Source organism: Ornithorhynchus anatinus, chromosome 2, assembly GCF_004115215.2.
Source record: "Ornithorhynchus anatinus isolate Pmale09 chromosome 2, mOrnAna1.pri.v4, whole genome shotgun sequence".
In the NCBI taxonomy this organism is placed as follows: Eukaryota; Metazoa; Chordata; class Mammalia; order Monotremata; family Ornithorhynchidae; genus Ornithorhynchus; species Ornithorhynchus anatinus.
This window is the reverse complement of record NC_041729.1, coordinates 150,254,438-150,278,700: the sequence shown is the minus strand read 5'-3', so window position 1 is coordinate 150,278,700 and position 24,263 is coordinate 150,254,438. Positions and strand designations below refer to the sequence as shown.

General features: G+C 43.2%; 1 protein-coding gene across 1 annotated transcript in view; it reads right to left on the bottom strand.

The window, feature by feature from the left end:
• Positions 1-6,557: 6,557 nt before the first annotated feature.
• The window catches only part of PDZRN4 (PDZ domain containing ring finger 4), a 450,660-nt gene continuing 432,954 nt past the window's right edge, over positions 6,558-24,263 (bottom strand). The window contains 3 exon segments of the mRNA XM_029058707.2: positions 6,558-8,754; positions 14,897-15,013; positions 19,838-19,939. Of these exon segments, the coding sequence (XP_028914540.1) occupies positions 7,234-8,754; positions 14,897-15,013; positions 19,838-19,939 (1,740 nt within the window). The 3' untranslated portion in view covers positions 6,558-7,233.

The following is a 24,263-nucleotide window of genomic DNA, read 5'->3' as shown; positions in this document are numbered from 1 at the left end:
ATAGCATTTACTGAACACTCATTTGATGAAGCACTCACTTGGGGAAGCAGCATGGTTTAGTGGAAGGAGCAGAGGCTTGGGAGTCAGAGGACCTGGGTTCTAATCCCAGCTCCGCCACTTGTCTGTTATGTGTCCTTGGCCAAGCTATTTAACTTTTCTATGCCTCAGTTGCCTCATCTGTAAAATGGGGATTAAAACTGTGAGCCCTCTATGGCATAACCTGATTACCTCGTATTTATCCCAGTGCTTAGAACAGTGCTTAGCACATAGTAAGTGCTTAACAAATACCATTATTATTCTTATTATTACTAGGCATAAAGGAACGACAGGATAAAGAAGCACATTCCCCGCTTGTAGTCAGTAAAATGCCATGAGTACCACCACCTCTCTAGAACAGATCAAAGGCCCAGCTAAAGCAAGAGAGAATATTTTAGAGTGAAACTGCAAGGAAGTCACTTCATTTGTTAAATAATGTCTTCCCTCAATTACATGCTTAATAAAACTAAGTTTACGAGGAAAACAGTAATAGCGGCAATGATTACAATAATTTCAAAGTCAGGCCAACAGGGCAGCAGTCCTAGCCATTGACGATAAAGTTGTCTGACATGCAAGTCTGTCTCTCCATTTCTAGACGGTAAGCTTGTTATGGGCAAGGGATGTGTCTGTTTATTGTTGTATTGTACTCTCCCAAGGGCTTAGTACAGGGCTCTGCACAAAGTAAGCGCTCAGTAAATACGATTTAATGAATAAGCATAGTAAAATGGTGGAGCCTATTGATATGGGTGCTTCCTTACATAGAACACATGCAAGCAAAATTAATCTGAATGGTTTAGTACAGTGTTCTGCACACAGTAAATGATCAATAAACACCACTGATTCATTTACTGGGATCTGAGTGTGACACATATATATGGAATCTGAAGTTTATGTAAAATGAACAATCATTCTGCTAATGGGATTATTTGCCCAAATGATAGGTTTGTTTTTTTGGGAGGGGTGGGTTTGTGATATTTGTTAATCATTTACTATGTGTCTAGCACTGTTCTAAGCTCTGGGATGATGCAAAAGTAGTAACTGCTCCATGGTATATCTGGAGACTATCACAGTTATTCTACCAGAAATTTAGCACTTGTTACATGTGAGATTGCTGCACAGGAATCTGCTAGATTCCTCCCAGAAATAGGTGCTTGACACCACCTTTTCTGGAGAGGACTATCTCCTTCTAAAAAATTTGCAGCTGCAGATTTTACAATCAGGCAACTATCTGCCTGAACCCTTCCTAATTTGCCCACTGCCACTATTGAGTATCCGTTGATCAATTCATGGTATTTATTGAGTTCTTACTGTGGACAAAACACTGTACTCATATGGGAACCGATTATCTTGTATCCACCTCAGCAATTAGTACACTGCTAGGCATATAATAAGCCCCTAACAAATACCACAATTATTATTTTTATCTCACCCATGAGTTTTACCTGTAACACTCACACAGATAATCTCACATTCCGTTCAATGGTGTCACCCTTGAATCTGAAGGAGTAGGGTATATGTGTATATATGTGTAGATATATATGCATACGTGTGTCTGTGTGTACATATATATACACTCACTGATAGATGGATATCTTTTGCACAACCAATTTCTCTTCAGCTGAGGTAGCCCAAGAAAAACATTTGTGATGCTCTGGTCACAGTTAGAAGAAACTGAATGGATGACATTAGCTCCACTAGTCAGATTAGCATCCGTTTCTATAAATCAAAAAAGTGCAAGGAACACATCAAATCCTCTAGTCTACATTTGTCATCCTTGTCGAAATGTGACAGCACCTGGAATCTGGCTATTTAGTATGTTTCGCCATGATGGTTTGGTATTTGTATCAGCATTGATGGCTTCCTGTCCATTCCATTCCCCACTACCAACATTGTGCGGAAGGGCTAAGGAATAGATTGTTGTATTCCCTCCCTCTAATTGACTCAGTCATCCTTAAGATTGCAACAAGGAAGCAGGAAACACATGTTCACCTGCTTTTAGTCTTCGGAACTTTGAGGATAACTAGTAAATAGATTGGTGAAAGTGTGGCTCACTGCAAATCAATCAATCAATTAATCAATGATACTTATGGAGTATTTACTAAGTGCCTGGGACAGTACAATACAATAGAGTTGGAAATGCTCAGACAGGTTTCTTGTGTATAGAAAGGAACTATTTGTTTTCTCACATGTAAATGGGAATTCAATAGCTTTTCTGTGTCCAACCCAATTTGCTTGTATCCACTCCAGTGCTTAGTAAAGAGCCTGGCATATGGTAAGTGCTTAATAAATACCACAGTCATTATTATTCTCCCTTCCCTATGAGACTGTGAGCCCCCATCATTTTCCCTCCTTCTGTCTCCCTTTTGTGTCACTTATGCACTTGGATCTGAATCCTTTAAACCCTTGATATTCACCCCACAAGCACTTGATATTCACCCTGCCCTCAGCCCCACAGGACTTATGTACATATCCATAATTTATTTTAATGTCTGTCTCCCCTGCTAGACTGTAAGTTCCATGTGGGCAGGGAATGTGTCTACCACTTGTGTTGTACTGCACTCTTCCCAACAGGACAGTTCCTCAAAAAACTGCAGTGGATGCCCATCCACCTCTGCATCAACAGAAACTCCTCACCATTGGCTTTAAAGCCCTCGCCTCCTTGCCCCCTCCTACCTCACCTTTCTTCTCTCCTTCTACAACCCAGCACTCACACTTTGCTCTTCTGGTGCTAACCTTCTCACTGGGCCTCCATCTCTTCTATCTCTTCACCGAACCCTTGCCCATCTCCTCCCTTTGGCCTGGAACGCCCTCCTTCCCCAAATCTGACAGATAATTACCCTCCTTCCTACTACTTCAAAGCCTTATTATTAGCACTTGTTACATGTGAGATAGATCCAGAGCTGAGATTGCTGCACAGGAATCTGCTAGATTCCTCCCAGAAATAGGTGCTTGACACCACCTTTTCTGGAGAGGACTATCTCCTTCTAAAAAATTTGCAGCTGCATGTTTCACAATCAGGCAACTATCTGTGAGCACATCTGCTCCAAGATGCCTTCTCAGACTAAGCTCTACCTTTCCTCATCTCCCACTCCCTTCTGTGTTGCCCTGGCTTTTTCCTTTGCTCATCCCCCTTCCCAGCCCCCTGGCACTTATGTACATATCTGTAATCTTATTTATTTGTATTCATGTCCATCTCCCCCACTCTAGACCCAAGGTTCATTGTGGGCAGGGACTGTGTCTGTTTATTGTTGTATTGTACTCTCCCAAGCGCTTAGTTCAGTGCTCTGCACACAGTAAGTACTCAGTAAGAATGTCTGAATGAATGAATGACAGTAAACACTCAATAAATAGCATTGGTTGATCAAGTGGCTGTATCTGACCTGATTACCTAGTACCTATCCAAGCGTTTAACATAATATTTGGCACAGGTGGGAATTTAGCAACTATCACAGTTATTACTATTATTATTATTTTTATTTAATGCCCAAGTTATCACAGGATTGTGGTGATGTGATGCATAGCACCATATAACCCAGTAGGCAGTGTCTTGGAAGCCGCTATGGTCTTCTGGGAGTTGAAGGTCATGGGTTCTATTCCTGGATCCGCCACATGTCTGCTGTGTGACCTTGAGAAAGTCACTTCACTTCTTCTTTGGGCCTCAGTTACCTCATCTCTAAAATAGGGATTACGAGTGGGAGCCCTATGTGCATCAGGGACTGTGTCCAACCTAACTTGTATCTACTCCAGCACTTAGACCAGTGGTTGGCAAATAGTGCTTAACAAGTACCCTTTGTATTATTATTATCATTCCTCTACTATGTTAACCAGCTCTATTTCAGGATTCCTGCTTGGCCTTCCCATCTGATGGAATACTCCTAATGGTTCTTCAGTCAGGGACCTTCACTGCTGATGGCACAGCCCCAGAAAACCTTTCTCCACTGGCAAAGTCTCTACTAGAATCCAGGTATTCTGTTTCCCAGAGCTGTGCTCTTTCTCTTGAACCAATACCAGGCTGAATAAGTCCATCAGTGTTTATTACTTGACTAGCTCCACACTTGCAATCTGGTTTCTTGGGGGCTGGCCTAATTCCTAATAGAAATGGAATTCTTTCACTGAGAGGTTCTAGAATGTAGTAACCCCCCAAGATAGAAGCAGTACTCATTGCAGCTTACACTGTAATGGTGGAGAAAAATAAATTGAGCATAGAAATGTACATAAATATGAAAAAGGGTGTTAATAAGGTCATAAAAGCTAGAGTCCACTGAAAGGATGATATGGCTTTTAAGGTGCTTGAAGTTAACCAGGGAAAGTGTATTGGAGGGGGAGGGATTTGAATGTGGGGAGAGCTGTGATCTGCTATATATGGGGTGCAAAACACCCTCTAAGTTGAGGGAACGGCATGAATGAGGGACCGGAGGTGGGAGAGTCAAAAGCGAGGTACAACCAGAAGTTTGGTTTGGGAGAAATGAGGGCAGAGAGTTGGGGAATAGTGAGTGAAGAGGGAAGGCAGATAAGGGGTCATCAGATGGATTCTTGAAGCCAACTTTTAGAAATTTGGGTTTGAGGGAAAAAGACACAGGAACCCTTTGGAGGGTAAAGTGAAAAACTAGCTGAGGCAAGGCGCAAGGCCAGAGCATGGACCAGCATGAAGAGGAAGGGGCAAATCTGGAAGACGTGATACAGGGAAAATAGGTAGGACTTGGCAATATATTAAAAGTGAGAATTGAATGACAGCAAAAAGAGCAGGTTGTGGGCTAAGAAGGAGAAGAAAGCAGTGTCGTTGACTAAAATGACAAAGGAGGAGATAAGGCATTTAGCTGGGCTGAAACAACTTTCCTATGTTGAGCTAGCAAGGGGGCAATCACCAAATATCAATCAATTTATAATATTGATTGGGCATGTACTGTGTACAAAGCATGGTACTAAGTCAATCACTCAGTGGTATTTGAGTGCTTAGTGTGTGCAGAGCACTGTACTGAGGGCTTGGGAGAGTACTCTACGTAGAGTTGAGAGTATTAATACCTACCCTTGAGGAGATCTCAATCTAAGGGTTTGAGATAGTATGATAAAGTAATAGGACTCAATCTCTGCCTTCAAAAACCTTATTGTCGAACAGGGATAGTAAAGTGAAAATAATTTACAAATAGGAAGAAGTGAAATGGATAGGTAGATGCATGCTTAGCATATGTAAACTGATATATGGTGGTCCTACAGGTATCTGTGAGTACACAAGTGTGTGGTTGACCTGACATGGTAGCTGGGGGAATAGAGATGTAAACATTATCTTTATTAAGAATCCTATGCGAGCCCAAATATGTTAGAGGAAATGTAACATATTTGATGTTGTGGTTCTTAGGGAAAATAGACACTTGCCAAACTCAATAGAGTGTCCTGTACACGATGGGTGTTCACTGATTAATTGACAAGTTCACCAGCCAAAGAAATTCAAAAATTGGAAATATTTTTCACTATGTCTTCCAAAATCTTCATGAGTTTGGATCGAGTAAGGGGTTCCTCTCCAATCAATCAAAGGTAATTATATTGAGCACTCACTCATTACAGGGCACTGTGCTAAGTTAACAAATTACTCTGATTCTATCGTGTGGACCATAAAAAGCCCAAAATGAATGCAGAACTAACTCTCAGACTGAGCGATGAACATTTGAAATTGAACTTTCCCAAGTGCTTAGTACAGTGCTCTGCACACAGTAAACAGTCAGTGAATACCACTGACATTTTCAACAAGGTTAAATTTGGTCGAACTTTAAACTGCTCTTGTAACAATTGTGTCTACTTTTTTCTTTGGCTTTAGACAGGTTAAATTGTAAGTGGTGAGTACTGTTCGGCTGTCTTAGCTTTATTAGTCTTTGTGTCTTATGTCTGCTAAATGGACATTATCCAAATATTATCAGTTACCCGTCGAGTTTCGCATTTGGTGAAAAGGAATGAATGTGAGTCTTGAAACATCAGGATCGAAAACTTGTGCAAAGGAATTGATTATAGTGTTTCCTGGTTGGGATGGCCCACCTTCCAGGCTCTAGTTCTGCAGGGTATATATGTCTCCTTTGGGGCTCTGAGAGCTTCATGCCAGGAGATAGACAAGACAACTCGCGATGAGGCCCTGTTTGTGGTGTTTAATGGTACAGACTCAGGCTCTTGGGGCTGACTATTTAGGGATTTTGATCTGGCGGCCGTGTGGAGTTGGGAAGAAAGAGCCAGTCATGATACATGTGCTTGAGGAGCTTAGGCTCAAATGATTGACGGTTCCTTATATTTCCTACTTTTACCTCATAGTGTTACCCAGGCGAGAAGCCAGAAGGATGAGAAATACGACAGAAAGCTATGAATTTGAAAAACAGCCACCACACGATTTACCGCTCGTGGAAGGAAATGTGTCTAATTTTTATGCTCCTTGACCTTGAAATCTTCATAAATCATCCCGATATTGAGAGCTCAAGAACCACTCAGTTCTGAAAACATAAGGTAAACAATAAAAATAAAACCACCTCCGATCATTTTTCTTAAAGATAAGCAATAATTTATTTCTCTTTCATCTCCACAATTACCACATTATCTAGCTACATGACCAATGCCACTCTATTTCACAGGGGAGTTGTCCACCTACACTTTACTTGTACCAATACAGTTGCGATTTATAGGTTAAATGTACAATGGGATGTGGGAAAAAAAAGAAAAGGTGTGCCGATCTGTAAGACAAGACAAGATATGGCATGTGATTTATTAACAGATATGATATAATACATACAAGTTTAACTGCTTGGAATGCCAGGAAGCAAGCATAGAAACGTTTGGCATCGAACTGCTACTAGAGTAGAAAAAAAGAAACTAGAGAAATAAATCCTGATCTTAACTTACAATAGATACATTAAGCTGTAGGAAATTAATTGGCTCCTCCACATCCTTATTTTGATTCTCTGTTTTGAAAGAAGGTTTTCTTTTCTTTCTTTTTTTTCTTTTTTTACAAAGGTGTAATATGAATATATCACAGAATAAAGAAAGATCTCAGGTTAAAAGAAGGTACCGGTATATGCAAAACAAATGAAAAATTACCGAGTTGTTTCGCTTACCAAAAAGGGCAAACTATAAACAGTCACAAAATATATATAAAAATGCCACATTGAACGAGGCAATCTTACTCTACCCAAAGCGGTAGCACCCTGCGGGCGAAGGTCGCGTTCATACAGTAGTAACCGACAAAAAGGCGTTGTGGACTCTGGTGCCGTCGGGAGACTTGGCGCCGTGGGTCATGAGTTCTTGGATTGTCATCCAGTTGTCCAGGATTTTCTTGTTCCTCTTTTTCATCATCTTCTTGTGGCTGAGTTCGATGATGTTGACCTCGCTGCCGCTCTGGGGGCTCTCCTTGAGGCACTCGAGCCGGCTGCGGGCCATGAACTCCCGTCTCCTCCGCTGCTCCTTGGCCCTAACCAGGTGCTGCTTCCGCTCCTCTCGGCTCCAATAGCGACCCATCTTCAGCTCGCTCACGGTGTCGTCATCCGTGGTCATGCCGCTGCGCTCCTCTTTGATCTTTAAGGCACGCTCCTTTAGGATGCGGTCACGCACGGGCCTCTTGGTGATGTAGCGGGTCCCGTCGCTCCGGATCTTCACTTTCCATTCCATCTTGGGCTCGGGACCTCTCTGGGCGTCTTTGCACATGCTCACCAGGCTGAGCTGGCTCTGAGCATATTCCACGGCCGATTTCTGCTGGATGAGCTGCATGTAGCTCTGATAATGCCGGGCGTGGGCAGGGATATGGGCGTACCTGGAGGTCGAGCCGTGATACGGGGAGAGGTAAGGGATGTGCTCCGGCTGGGCCTGCTCCCGGTCTGAACCTCGGCCACTCTCGGGAACCCCCTCCCGGTCTTCGGTAGGATCCACATGCTCGGCGGCCTCCGGGGTCGGGCTCGAGGTGGCCTCCCGGCCAGCCAGCCCAGAGGCCAACTGGTGGGCCGCAATGGTGCTCCTCAGGTTTTTCCGGTTGGTGAGGCTGATCGTCCTCTGAAGAGAGCTGTCGGGGGAGCGGTCCACAGTCAGCGGCGTGCTCCTGCAGCTCTCGGCCGTGTTATACGCGCTGGAGCTGTCTTTGTCGGATTTCTCTGGGTGCTCGAGGATGTCGTCGAGTTTGCCCCTCTGCCCGTCCACGCTGGTGTTATAGTTTCGGAACCCTGCGTCGGGCAGCGCCCAGAGGTCTCCGTATTGGTCTCTGACTTTCTGAAGCCTGTGAGCTCGCATGATACTCTGGCACTCCAGTTCAATGCTCCTCAGCTCCTCATTCAGAAGCTGGAGCTCGTGCTCCACCCCCTCTTGGTCGCCGTCTCTGTTGCACTCGATGGTGCTGCTCGAGTAGTACAGATCGTACTCACCGTGATTTCGGATCTTGCACTTGAGCTCCAACAGCTGTCGGAACCTCTCGCACTCTTCATCCTGGTTCCCGAGCCCATCCGAGTCGACGTATTCTCCGGACACCAGGCTCTCGTTGCACTGGAGCTCGGTGCTCCCTAGCGTGTCCTGGCTCTGGCCCAGCTCGCGCTTGCTCTTCAGTGACGGGCCATTCCGCTCCTCGGCGGCATTCTCCTGCTCCGAGCTCTCCTCATTGCGCAGGCTCTCATCGGTCCGCCCCACCCCGCTGTCCTTCTCGTGGTTATTGGACGAAGAGGTTGCCGTGTCGGTGGTGCCATCCTCCTCCTCGTGCTTCTTGGGCTAAGGAGAGGGAAGAAGATGAGAGGGAAGAAAAAGGGTGAGATGACTGGCTGATGTACTCAGGAGAAACTTGACAGAGGGACTGCATGTCGACAATTAAATTTTTTTTTTTTTTAAAAGGAAAGGTTTCCTGGTTATCAGATTGGGGACAAAGCATCTTTCCCAGTTGAACGTTGAGTGTTTAATAAACTTTAGACTGTAATTGTGGGTGGGGAATAAGTCTGTTTATTGTTAAACTGTACTCTGCAAAGTGCTTATTACAAGGCTCTGCACACAGTAAGCCCTCTAAAAGTATGATCGACTAATACCCCATAAAAACATTGGAATTGATGGTGATTGGCTATAGCACTATATCTATTCTCCAGTGCCTGGCATATGGTAAGTACGGAACAAATACCATGAAAAGAAAAAGAGAGAACAGTGAAACAGAGTTGGTAGACACATTTCCTGCCCACAAGGAGTTTACAATCTAGAGTCCAATCTCATTCTCTTAAGAAGATACTATTGCCCCAATTTTTCTTTTTTTTAATGGCATTTGTTAAGCACTTACTATATGCCAGGCACTGTACTAAGCGCTACAGTAGAAACCGAGCTAAACGGGTTGGTTATGGTCCATATCCTACGTGGGGCTCACAGTCTTAATCTCCATTTACAGATGAGGTAACTGAGGCACAGAGAAGTTAAGTGGCTTGTCCAAGGTCCCACAGCAGACAAGCATTGGAGGCAGAATTAGGACCCAGGTCCTGCCGGGTTCAAGCTACATAATGTGGGTTTATTGTTGACAGAAAAATGAGAACCATAAAAAATGCCCCATGTAGGCCTGATGTCAAGTAGCTTTTGTTTGGAAATGCACTGTGGGCTAATTTATATGCAACTATTTTACTGGGGACTTTCATGCAAGACTTTGACACTGCCAGAGAACAACATGTGTTGTTGAACCTCAGTGAGGATGACACTAGTGCTTTTTTCTCTATCCCTTACATTACCATCATATAAAGTACAATTTATATACCCTGTGAGTTGTAAGTATAAGTGCACCCAATAGCAGTCAGATGTGTGTACTTCGAAATGGGTGTAATTACATAATTAAACAAAATGGCTATCAGCACTATGGGAGGAAAGTGATGGTAAAAGCAAATTTTAAAAGAGGGTCCATAAGGAACCCTTCTAATCATCGTTATTTTCCCTTATCTAGATAAAGAGTGATATACACGGAATTAAAAGGAAAGGAAATTACCAGGCAGATAGCACCTATGCCAGCTCAGGATCACAAATGTTTCCCCTCAGTTGAATACAGAATTGAAACGTGCCCATTATTAAAGATTAAATATTTGCCTTTTCTGTATTTTCTCTTCCACCAATAAAATACTATTGAAGTAGCATCTGTTTCTTCTACTGACCAGAAGCCTTTGATGGATATCACCGGGATGGCAGTAAAAGATTCCTTTGACTAGAATAGCAAGCAGGCATTGTAGGGGGTGAAGGTGCGGGAGGAAAGAGAAGAGAAGGGACCTCAGCTATCCAGTGTGTGATCTTTAAGCCTGGAAGGTAGGCCTTTCTTCCTTCCCTCTCTCCCTGTTTCCTTTCTCCCTCCCTTCCTCCCTTTCTTCCTTCCTCCCCTCCAGCTCTCCTCCCTTTCTCCCTTCCTACCTTTCCTAACTCACTCTTCCTTTCTCCTTTTCTCCTGTGTTCACTATGTCCACCCCCACCCCCCAGTTTGTTTTCTTTATCTTCCTTCTCTTCCTCTCTTTCCTCACTCCCCCCCCCCCCACTCTCTTCCTGTCTCCCTTTCTTCCTCCATCCCCTCAATCATTCACAGTCTCCACTCTAACAGCTGTTGAATATCCCTCAATCTCTCTTCCATTCTTCTTTAGTTGGAGCAGAGCCAGAGGTTGGGCTTTGGTTCGGGTGGGTGAGCTTTTACTACAAAGGGAGAAAAAGTTGTTCTATTGACCTCAAGCCAGGTAGCTGCAGTTCCTCCCTTCCCTAACCTCTTCCTCTCCCTTCCTCATTCCTTTCTAATAATAATGATAGTAATAATTGTGGCATTTGTTAAGCATTTACTATTTACTATGTGCCTTGCACTGTACTAAGCGCTGGGATAGTTAATCAGGTTGGACACAGTCCTTGTCCCACTCGGGCCTCACTGTCTTAATTTTCATTACCGATGAGGGAACTGAGGCACGGAAAAGTGAAGTGACTGTCCATGGTCATGCAGCAGACAAGTGGCAGAGGCGGGATTAGAACCTGACTTCCAGGCCCATGCTCTATCCTCTAGTCTGCCCCCTCCTCATCACCTTCCCCACTTCCTCCTCCTGCTTTGCCAGTGCTTAGGACCAGAACCCCACTGCCACCGAGCGCCTCATCCAGGCAGGATAGGGCACTAAATCCAACTGAGCTCCCACCAGGTGGGCAGGTGGATGGGTATTGTGTGGGGCAGAGAGGTGAGGGAGGGCTGGCTGGCTTTTTCTCACCTCAGTGCCAAGTGGCTGCCACAGACAAGCTGGAGGGAGCAGTCATTTATTTGCTGACTTCCCCAACCCCACCGCACTCCCCCAACCCCACAGCACTTATGTAATAATAATAATAATAATGTTAGTATTTGTTAAGCGCTTACTACGTGCAGAGCACTCTTCTAAGCACTGGGGGAGATACAGAGTAATCAGGTTGTCCCACGTGAGACTCACAGTTAATCCTCATTTTACAGATGAGGCAACTGAGGCACAGAGAAGTTAAATGACTTGCCCACAGTCACACAGCTGACAAATGGCGGAGCCAGGATTCGAACCCATGACCTCTGACTCCCAAGCACGGGCTCTTTCCACTGAGCCACGCTGCTTGTACTTTAAATCATAAATTACTTATTCATATTAATGTCTGTCTCCCCCTCTGGACTATAAACTCATTATGGGCAGGGAGTGTTTCTGCCAATTCTGTCGTATTGTATTCTCCCAAGCGCTTATTACACCGTTCTGCACACAGCAAGCATTCAATAAATACCAGTGATTGACTGATTGATCCCGCAGTTTGGGCCATGCACCATACTCGGGAGGGGGCTTGGTCATTTTGGGGGTCAAAGACAGTCCATGGCACACACACAGATCAGGGGCAGCCCAGTACCTGGCTCAGAGAAAAGTCTCAGGTCCAGAAGACTCACCTCCACAGTGTCAAAAAAAAAAAAGCACCCACTTCAAAATAATTCTAACTCTAACAGTCAATGTGGCAATTACTCTTTTACCAATATCCTGCTCCCAGCCCACTCTGGCTTAGTTCTACCTCAATTTATTACTACTATTCTTACTATTGGAGGTGAATGAGGTAACCCTCTGCAGACCAGTAATTTTTGGCCTTCACCAAAACTTCTTATTCATACTACTACTAATGATAATAATAATGATGGTGGGGTTTGTTACGCACTTTTGGTTTCGAGTACTGTTTTAAGTGTTGGGGTAGAAATAAATTATCACTTTGAACACAGACCCAGTCTCACATGGGGCTCACAGTCTAGAAGGGATAAAAAGAGTACTGAAAAATTTTAAAAAACTGATAGCGAGTAGTGTTGTATAGCGGAAAGAGCATGGGCTTGATAATCAGAGGACCTGGCTTCTAATCACGGGTCTGCCACGTTTCTATTGTGTGACCTTGGGCAAGCCACTTAAATTCTCTGTGCCTCAGTTACCTCTTCTGTAAAAATGGGGATTAAATCCTACTCCCTTCTATTTAGTTTGTGAGCCCCAAGTAGGACAGGGACTATGTCCACCCTGATAAATGTGGCTCAGTGGAAAGAGCACGGGCTGGGAAGTCAGAGACCATGGGTATGAATCCCAGCTCCACTGCTTGTCAGCTGTGTGGCTTTGCACAAGTCATTTAACTTCTCTGTGCCTCAGTTTCCTCATCTGTAAAATGGGCATTAAGTCTGTGAGCCCCACATGGGACAGCTTCATTCTCCAGAGCGCTTAGTGCTTTGCACATAGTAAGCGCTTAACAAATGCCATCATTACTATTATCCCATGCCTAAACAGTGTGGAACATAGTAAGCACTTAATACCATAAACAATAAATAACAGGTAATGAGGATCCAAGAAATAATAAACAGGTAATAGAGAATTCATCATAATTTACAGTTGGGGAAATGGAGATGGAGGGAGGGGGGTAAAGTCCTAGTGCTATTATTGCTATTATTGAACACCCAATGGGTGCAATTCTGCAGTAACTACTTGGGAAAGAACAGCGGAAGCACGAGATGTTCCCCTGGCCTAAGGAATTAACACTCTAATGGGAGAGACAGGCTAAAAATATTTACAAAAAGGGAATCAGAATAATTGACTGTACAGTTGATGACACACATATACACGTGTTACAAGTGGCTGTTGGATGGAAATGAGTCTTGGCATTGGGACCTGTTGGACAGAAGAGGATGGACATAGAGCTGTTACAATCAATCGATCAAAAGTATTTATTGAGCACCTACTGTGTGAAGAGCATTATACTAAATACTGGGGAGAGTATAATACAACAAAGTTGGTAGACACGATTCCAGCCCAGAGTCGCTGCTTTTGGGCCCTAGTCCAAGAAGCAGCATGGCCTAGTGGAAAGAACACAGACCTGGCAGTCGGAGGATATGGGCTCTAAGCCTGGCTCTGCCACGTGTCTGCTGTGTGACCTTTGGCAAGTCACTTAACTTCTCTGTGCCTCAGTTACCTCATTGGTAAAATGGGGATCCAGACTGTGAGCTCTATGTGGGACAGGGACTATGTCCAACTTAATTACCTTTCATCTACTCCAGCGCTTAGAATAGAACCTGGCACATAGTAAGCGCTAAACGAATACCACAATTATTATTATCATTAGTATTATTAGTCAATAGGGAACCGATTGATAGGATAGATGCCCACTCTGGCCCTTCCTGAAGTGGCTGATAGCACCTCGGGAAAGGGCAAAACAGAAAGAGACTGAACCATCCTAGGATTCGGCCATTGCAGGTTGAATGTTGCAACTGCAAAGAGAAGGACCAGTTTCTGCTTTCTCCCCATTCCTGGCAACATTTCAGTGAAGAGGGCATAAAATTATGCGCCAGGGCTACTAATTCAGCTCCCAGAATAGACAACACATACACAGGAACACACAGAACACCATGTCCCCATTCTCAGAGCTTTTCCCCAATAATCTTAGATGAAAACATACAACACGTATTCGATTTTCCTTGGGAAGGCAACCAGACCAAACTGAATATTTAAAAAAGATTTCCCATTCTCAGAAGGGTTCCTTTCAGGATATTTTCATTTCTCCATCATTCATCAGTCTCGTCTTGAATTATTACCATGACAGGCAATGTTTCTACCCGAACATCTCTAATGTGGAATCGCTGTTTATAGGACAAAGGGCTTGTATGTCTCATCAATTTTCGGTCTTAGGGCAAAGAAAAATTTCCACCCAGTGTTACTCTCACCTGAGAGACAAGGCAGGGCTAACATGTAAGAGCTGAAACACAGGATTAAGGCTGATAATCAGACAGTATTTGAGGCCTTTGTATTTCACACCCAGGCCCCCAGTGTCCTCCCCCTTTTTCTGGGAAGGTTCTTTTAAAGATGATCTAGTTGGGCGGGGGGGGGATGAGGGGGTGTGGGAGGGGTCACTCAGTTTGGAAGCAGCATGGTGATTTCTACGTGCATCCATGGGCTTCTCTGGACTCAGGGGCCTAGAAGTCAGAAGGACCTGAGTTCTAAACCTGGCTCCACCACTTGTCTACTGTGTGACCTTGGGTAAGTCACTTCACTTCTCTGCGCCTCAGTTTCCTCCTATGCAAACTGGGGATTAAGACTGTGAACCTCATATTGGACTTGATTATCTTGTATCTATCCTGGTGCTTAGAAGAGTGCTTCGCACATAGGAAGTGCTTAACAAGTGCCACAATAATTACTACTATCCTTTAATGATGAAAATATTCTTCATCTTAAAAAATGAGAATTTAGCTTCTTTAGGATATGCTACTTATTTTGTTGTGCTGAAATGGTAGGATTCAAAAATAACATCGATCAAATCCTTTGATTCCATTTTTTTTAAAATTGCTGTTGCCTTTCGTCTATATTAAAAAAGACCCCGGGGGCAATCCAAGTGATAGTGTTCAAAATGTTAGACCTACCTGCTCCACCTCATTGGCTGTGTACTGCATCGCTTCATTATGCTGTTCTTCCAGCATTTCTAAGTTTAACTCCTCTAAGAATTCATTTCTTTCATCATCCAGCCATCCTTCATCCACCTGCAAAAGAATACATTAGTCCGTTCTATTATGCTAGTGGGAAACTCTGCTAAAACAGGATAAACTTAAATGGTAATGCCTGATCAGTTCCTTTTATCATAATGATTCTCTTCAGAATACAGGGTTCCTGGAGTTCGCCTCTCAGAAAGAAGAAAAGGATGCTAAAGAAACTGGACTAAAGCCTTTTATCCTTTCCCGAAACAGAGCTCCCGATTTTCTCTCGTAACCACACAGATCTCACAGCACAGAACATTATTTCCTTTCAAAATGTATAAAAGGCTCGCTGAATAATCCCAGAGCCTCCATGATCATTACCGCTGACAGTTCCAGGGTTAAAAGAACTCCAAAGTTACTAATAGGAATAATAGACAATTGGGCTTTTTCCTCTAACCACCTCCAACCTGATGCCATACACAGCTACCCAACACGTTCTCAGTGCACTTGGATTACCTGTTTTCAACTTGGAGAGGAAGACCTGAAACAGAACTTTGAAACTAATTGTCACTGATTCTTTATGAAAGAATAAGGAAAATACAGTGGTGACCAGAGAGAAATGGAAGATTAAGTGGTTTGGGCTGAAGTGTTTGAGCCCATAGGCATAGCATATGTCTATCCTATTCAGGCATGTCTGTTTTGATTCTTTCTCTAGCAGAATTCTGAAAAGAGGATAAATATTCTCCAGTGACAACAGACTTCCCATTCAATGTGTTGGAAAGTCGTGCTGAATATGTTTAATTTGGGTGCCTTAGGCAAATCTGAACTAGCGATTTTCTTCACAAATTCTTCTCTATTTAGCCTTTCAGAGTCCTCTTTAGGACTGCCAAACTTCAAAGCAAACTTTGCCATGAAATGGCATTTACCCCACCTCTCTCCTCAGAGTCTCCAACTTCATTCTTCAGGTAGCTGCTTAATCAAAAATGTCCTGGGAGTGAAATGTTAAATAGGTCCCAGGAACCCGAGAGGAGAGAAACTGAATGTCCTGCCATCACCTCAAGCTCAATATTTCCAAAACTGAACTTATCTTCCCTCCCAAATTCTCTTCTGCTCACTACTTTCCTTACTTTACACCACCATCCTCCTTGTCTCGGAAGCCTGCAATCTTGGTATTATCCTCAATTCATCTCTCTCTTTGAACCTGCGTATCGGTCAGTCACGAAACCTAGTTGAGTCCATCTCCACAACATCTCCAGAATTTTCTCCTTCCTCTCTACAGTGGTTCAAGCACTTGCCAGAGCCCATCTCAACTACTGCATCAGCCTCCTCGCTGATGTCCCCGCCATCAGTCTCTCCCCTCTTCAGTAGAAAAGGACTGTATTAAGCATTTCCTGTGAGCAGAGGACTACTGGGCACTGTATGAAGCACTGTACTCCAGCCCGTACTTCACTCTGCTGCCTATCTGCCCATGTCTCCCCACTTTCTATATGCCTCCAATGGTTGCCCATCTATCTCTGCATCAAGGAGAAATTCCTTACCATCAGGTTCAAGGCACACATTCAGCTTTCTCCCCCTCCTAATCCTCGCTCCTTTCCGACTATAATTTACTCTGCACATTTCACTCTTCTAATATCAACCCACTGAAATCACACCTCCAGGAAGCTTTCCCTGACTAAGCTCTCATCCCCCTAACCATTTTTCCCTCTCTACTGCCTCAGCCATCCACATAGTCCCATGGGCTGAGCACTTAAGTGCATCCCCACTCCCAGAGCACTTACAAGTTTATCTCTATACTCAGTTGTTTCCTTTGCCTGTAAGTTATTTTATCGTCTGTAACACCCACTAGACTGAATGGTCCTTGAGGGCAGGGATCTTTTCTACCAAATGTATTGTACCATCTCAATGACTTAGTAGAAGGCTCTGCACAACGTAACCTCTTCAAAGTCCCATTGATTGGCTGAATAAGGTGAAAGGAACTCTGATCATGTCACTCTTGAGCTTTCTTTTGCCAACCCTTCAGACACCTGAGTGGCTTTCCTCTACTCACAGTTTTAGGCAGTAGGCCACTTGGTAGGCTAACATAGTGGGAGGTATTTTCCCCATTGTCTGAGAGGAGGTAATCTCTGGAGGTGAATGGGCTATCTTAAGCCATTCTTCCAAATCCCTAGACTGCCCCATCTCTCCCTTTCTCTCCCGCGACCAGCCTCTGGATTCTCTCTGCAACAGGACTGCCTGGTAGGAACAGCCTGTGCTTTTCCCACGCAGGTTGCTGTGATGGAGAAAATGCAGTTTCAAGTAAATGCGTCTCCATTCATTCATTCATTCAATCATATTTATTGAGTGCTTGCCATGTGCAGAGCACTGTATTAAGTGCTTGGGAGAATACAAAGCCCTCTTCTTTCCCCGTGGGGCCCTCACCTTCCTCTGCTCAGACCATGCCCCCTTCTCTGGCTGCACAGACTAACAATTGCACAGGGCATTAGGGAAAGGGCCTTCCATTCCCCTGTAGAAACAAGCAGGAGTGCATCCATCTTGCCTTCTCTCTTACAATAGCCCCGCACATGCCTCCCCTCCCGCCCCGCCCCCACCATACACACACACATCTAGAGTGTCAGGCAGGCTATCAGTAATTTGAATGGTTGGATGTTGTTATGGGCATCTGAAAATGAAAGAAAGATGACAGACAGGAGATGAGGGAATGAGTTATTTAAAAATACTGCACAGATGCACAACACTGCCCTCAGCAACTCTGTAGATCATTTCCAGTCATCTAGAAAGGATTATGAACATCAAAAAGCCAGAAATAGCACACAGCCAGCTCACATCACTTCACTGTATGAAACTCACAGAAATGCAATAATAGAAAATATTGATTAGCAGGAAAAATAAGATGATTGCTGAGGCAATTCCCATGAAGACAAGGTTATTTGGTCATTCTTTGTCCCTCTCTGGTAGAGCTAGTTAAAATGACACCTTTGAGGTATGATGTTAAAAATGCACTTTCCCTGTTTGGAAATTGGAAATTGGCTTCCCTTCCCCAGCTTGTTAGTGTAGGGCTACTGCTCAGCAGACGTGGACTCCTGACACTGATCTTGGGGACACACAACCTCACGTGTGCTGAACACTGAACCCCATTACCTGCGGACAGAAATTGGGTGTGTTCCTCTCTCTTAGGATTTCAAAGTTCACCCTTTAATATGCAGCATTTTTGTGTAAGTGAAAGGTCATGGGAACTACTAGATGTGTGACCATTCTCGTGGGCTTTAGAGTACCTGTATTACATCAAAAAATAGATCAAATAGGGTTTTCTTTCATTAATTCCCAGTCTTTCCAAAGCCCAGACCCTGTCCCTCAGGTCAAAGCCATTACTGGACATTACTTAAGCAAATGCGTCAGCACTTAATTAGTGAGCCTCTCGCAGTTGCAGGGAAAGGCTACTGAAACGACACTAAAATATTGAAAAACACATAGATTCCAATGAAGCTGAAATCTCGGCACCCTGAATTTCGTTCTGCTTATCACAGATGGTCACTAACACACATTCTTTCAATTTATGATATCCTTTACAAAGAAAGACAGCTGTAAAGATAGTTTTCAGAAATTAGCAGAAGATAGTTTTCACAAATCTCGTAAAGGTTTTAGAAATTCTCTCGGCCTCAGGCTGGATGCCCAGCTGTGCAAAGCCCCCAGGTGAATTGCTTCTCCTGCTCCAATTTAAAGCAAATTTTAAAGGCCCCATTTTGAGCGGTCAAGAGTGTAAAGGGATCAAATGCCGAAACCGTGATCCTTCAAGTTGGAGTTCAATTTGGCACTGAATTACACCTACTCAATGTAATTTATAGAAAGTATGTGGTTACCAAGTCAGAAAACTATCAGATCAATAACCTGGGAGACAAATGGCAATATAACCAACTTCACCGGGATTCCTGACGGATGGATAAAATAGTGACAATGTAATGTCCTTTCTGCTTTGCCGTGGATCTAAAAAGAGTATAAAAGGAAATACCAATAGTTTTTTTTCTTCCACTGTTGGCTTACCTTTACTTTGAAGACCCGTTTAACATCTCCCTTTGTAAAGGTATAAAAAATTGTTCTGCCAGACATCAGTTTTCCAAGACAGATATTTTTGTCTCAGCAAACTTCAAAAAGTATTTCATACAAAATAAGCACCACATGACATAAGAAACCTGCTCTGATAATAATCTCTTGAAAAGATTCAGGGTCCCAGGCTGTGTTCCAAATGCTTTTCAATAGCTCAGTTTCCTTCTGAAATATTTTAGGCTGGAATCTCTGAGAGGGATCAATACAAATCAAGAACCACAAATCAACTGGTTCATTCTTAAATTTACTTCCCATTTCAGAAGTGTGGACTATTCTCTCTTTTCCTTTCCCTTCCTGTGTGTTTTGTTTATTTTTAGAGGACTCATTGATCTGGCGGTCTCTTAGGCTAAAGGGAACTCTAACTTTTGCCGAGCGAGGATAGGCCAAACGAAGTCTTGTCTGTTTTTTTATTATTTCCTTTCTGCAATAATAATAATAATAATGTCGGTATTTGTTAAGCGCTTCCTATGTGCCAAGCACTGTTCTAAGCAATGGGGTAGACACAAGGTATTCAGGTTGTCCCATGTGGGGCTCACAGTCTTCGCCCACATTTTACAGATGAGGGAACTGAAGCCCAGAGAAGTTAAGTGACTTGCCCAAGGTCACAGAGCTGACAAGTGGTGGAGTTGGGATTAGAACCCACGACCTCTGACTCCCAAACCCGGGCTCTTGCCACTAAGCCACGCTGCTTCTCGATCCACAGTCCTGATTTACCCCTGGTGGATATCTGGTGGTGGGCAGTGGAAGTAAAGTTCACCTCCCCAACTTGGGGCATCTATTTATTCTAACCTGCATCTCGGGTCTTGCCACCAGTAGCACAATTTTCTTGCATTCATCGCTGGACAACAGGGCCACCGCTTCCTCCCGGTTTTGGACGTCTTCCCCATTTATCTAGAAAACAAACGGAAGTGGCACATTAGTTTCCATTTCCACAAAGCAACACACAGTAAAGGGCAAATATCTGCTCATTTGCGGTAAATGTATGGACACTGAAACTCACACAATGGGCTCGTCATCAGCCCCTCAGTGGTAAGTGCCTTCACTCAATTATGCGCTTACTGTAAGGGCCGCATCGATCGTTGAAGGATGGCGGGCATCAGAGGAAGCAGTTATGTTCATAAATGTCCAACCTGAGCCCTGGCGACATACATCTAGCAACACAATTAACCAGCCCCTGACAGGTGACGTTCATCTTTCTCCGTTCGGAGTAATGGAAGTGTCACTCTGAGATAATAGTGCTGGTGGAAGCAAGACTGGTAATACTACAGCTGAAATCCGTCATACTATATGCTCGCCGAGAGCCAATTAGAGAGCACCTGGATTATCTCTCACCAGACCCACTGCAGATTGTTATTTCATTTAATCATATTATATCTGCGGGGGCACGGGACTCCGGGTCCAAAGCAGCAGTCCCAAACTGTCCCTTCTGCCTGAAATCAATGGAAAGAAATGATCAACCCCATCCAGATCCCCTCTGATGATTTGGTCATTTTTCTAAAACAGGAGCTCTAAGGCCCAGCCATTCCTGAATACAAACCTCCTAGGAAGACTTTCGAATCCCTGAAAAAAAATGCTGGGTAATGTTGAGTTTGAAAATCAAGTCGTTCTTCCCTAAAAAACCACCCAAATCATTCAGTTGGTCCTTCATTTTAGAATTCTCCTTAAAATTTATGACAACCAGGGATACATTTTCCTTGCCAAACTCATGCCATTATGGCGATGGATATCTGTCCCCTTGAAACTTAGGGGTGACATATAATTTTCTCATAATGTACTCCAAAATGCTGGTGACAAAATATTGCTTTTCCCTATGAGCTCAATATTAAGGATAAAAGAACTCAAGCACTATTGATTTTGTCTTTCAAATCACATTTCATACATCAAGAATAATGCAGCTTTCAGTTCCTAACATTAAAAGAGGCTACTAAGGTTTTTCTTCATGCACAACATTTTGAGAATGAATGTGTAAGCAAGTAGTGAAGAGGGGCTGAAATAACATTAAATATAAAAAAAGGGATTAAAATGGGTTTAAATAGTTTGGAATGGCAGGTTAGTTTTAAATGCTGATAATCTCAAATGAATGATCATCACTTCAAGACTTTTAGCTAATGTAAATTGTGGCTGAGTTGCTTGTTCCCTGTTAGACGGTGTGCTGTCTGTTGAAGTGTTAGCCATTCAATGTGGCTTTCTTTTAAACAGTCTGGAGGAAATATTCAGGCTCTATTTGCTCCCAGAAATACTGGGGGATTTACCAGGGGGTATGAAAACCACAGTAAGGTACTCCACATAGGACCAGGGTTTTATTATTATTATTGTTATTGTTATTATTTGATATTTGTTAAATGCTTACTATGTGCCAAGTACTGAACTAAGCCCTGGGGTAGATACAAGATAATAGGGTTGGACACAGTCCCTGTCCCACAAAGAGCTCACAATCTCAACCCCCATTTTGCAGATGAGGTAGCTGAGGCACAGAGAAGTTAAGTGACTTCCCCAAGGTCACAGAGCAGACAAGTGGCAGAGCCAGTATTAGAACCCGGCTTTCTCCCAGGCCCGAGCTCCGAGCACTAGGCCATGCGGCATCTCTGTTATGAAGGAGGTGCTAGGGCTCAGTCAGTCAGTCAGCTGTATTTATTGAGTGCTTATAGTGTGCAGAGCACTGTACTAAGCACTTGGGAGAGTACAATATAACTATATAACAGACACATTCCTTGCTCACAATGATTTTACAGTCTCCAGTCTTCAATTTAGAGGGCTCATAAGAAGTATCACAGTGCTCCAGACCAAGAGGTGCCAGGGTTATGAACTGCCAAGTCAATAGGTGCCAGGGCTAGGAACTGTCAAGCAAAGAGATGGCAAGGTTCAGGAATTGCCAGGCCAATATGTGCCAAGCCTGGAAACTGCCAAGCCAAGAGGGACGAGGGTAAGAACTGCCATGACAAGAGATGCTGAGGTTGAGGCTGAGGCAGTCCTGGAATAGAGATAGCCCTACTTATTACCCTAATATACATCTATTGTATTCTTAGGTCAGACATGCACGAGCAAAAATATGAGAAGGGAGATGATGTGATAATTCAGAAAAAAGAGAAAATCCAAATATGTAAAAAAACCCCAAAACTTCAAAAGTTTGAAACAAAATAGTTTTGCTTTTGGAATGTATTTATTGCAGAGGGGTATTCATTCATTCATTCAGTTGTATTTATTGAGCATTTCCTATGTGCAAAGCACTGTATTAAGCTCTTGGGAGTGTATAATACAACAACAACCTAACATACGAGGAGGGTACATTAATTGTCAGAATGAAAATGTTGCATCTATTTTCATTAGGCTACTGGAGGCCCACCTAGAGGGAAATAACAGTAAAATCTCAGGTTCTCTTAAGGTAATCCTCCATCCTACAGGTAAATTCTCCCCTTTGAGTTCAGAATCTAAACAGTCACTACATCAGAGAATTAAAAGTAGATGGGAACTAAACATGGAGTTAGGATTTTATATCTGCCGTATGGGAGGGGATTAATGATTCATGTCTATCCTTAATTGAATGTGATGAAGTTTCCTTAATCTCATGTAAAGGGACACTTCTACACCAACCTCTAGCCTTACCTCTCATTTGGAAATAATCTGGGTGGCCTAGAGTGCTTTTTTCCCCTCCAAAACTTCAACCTAATTCCAGATAATGACTCAATCATCTTTCATTTTTTAGGCTTAAAGGATGAACAGAGGGTTAAAGCGCGAACCCCACAGAGAGGCAAATCCAACATAATTTAACACAGAATCGATTTAAGGAATGGCCCTTATCTATGAATCAGCAATAGCATTCTATCAAACTGCTAGTTTGATGGGTAAGACTGGAGTCCTATCCCAACCCAGGTCCTCGAGTAAATTGAGTTTGGGGGTCTTAAATTAGTATAGGTAATCTCTTTTAACTCTTTCTGTCTGTGCTATGTTTTGCTCTAGTCAAAAGTCTCACACACACTTACTGGCGGTCAAATTTATTTTGCAAAAAATAGGAGACAGGGAGAAAGGAAAATAATCTGTTTTCACTAAGTTACCATGATTATTCATATATTGCCTCCTGCTGCATAACTCCCAGCTTCCATTCTAATACTTGAAGAGGAAACAAAAGATTATTTTTGCAAGCAGTAAGAGGAGCAGGCACCAGGGTACAGTCAGCTAAAGCCACACAGACAGGCTCACGCTGGGAGGAAGTTTCTTCTTTAGTACATGCGTGCACTATAGGTAGACAGGAAAAGTGTCAGAAAGTGCTAACAACATGGCATGCAAGGAGCCTAGAAAAACGTTTTTTTTTTAAGACAGGCCACCTCCATAGAAAGAAGGGATGGGGTAAGTATCCGAGTATCTGATTGTATGCGGCACTTGGGAGAATACAATAAAAACAAGTCTCAAATGTCCTTTTAGCTTTCTTTTCCTTCTCCCTTCTTTTCTCTTCCTTTTTTTTTCCTTTTCCCTCCTGCTTCCCTAGTTGCTACACTTAATGGCTAGTTGACATCCCCTGCCCAGCCATGACAACTACCAATTTTTGTTTTGCAAAAAATATACAAAAAAGTGAGATCATTATGTGAGTAAATGTAGTAACATCCTAGAGTACATCTACAGTAATTCCAGCCAAGTAATAAACGTTCTACATACAGGAAAACAATCTACCTTATGCTGTTTTTCCTTACTCTTGGCAGATAATCAATAAACAGATTTGGTATGTGATTCACTTGTTTTCTAGTGCTTGTCTAATAATAATACTAATAATAATACTCGTTAAGCAGCTACTCTGTATCAGACACGGTATTAAGCACCAGAGTAGATATAAAATAAAGAGATTGGATCCAGTCCCTGTGTGATATAGGGCTCTCAGTGTAGGTAGGAGGGAGAACAGGTATTTTATCCTCATTTTATAGCTGAGGAAAATGAGGCACAGAGAAGTTAAATAACTTGTTTAAGGTTACACACAACAGGTAAGTGGCAGAGCAGAATTAGAACTCAGATCCTCTGATTCCAGGCCTGTGCCCTTTCCTCTAGGCTATGTTCCCTAGTCCCCTTATCTCTCTCATGAATCCATAACAGAACAGTACTTGTGGCTCCTTCCAGCCCAGACAATATGTCCATGTCTTGCAGTGACACTTATACCGCAGAAAAATGTTTATATTCAGGACCACACAAGGAATGAAATGAATCCTCTGTAGAAATCCTGACATTAAAA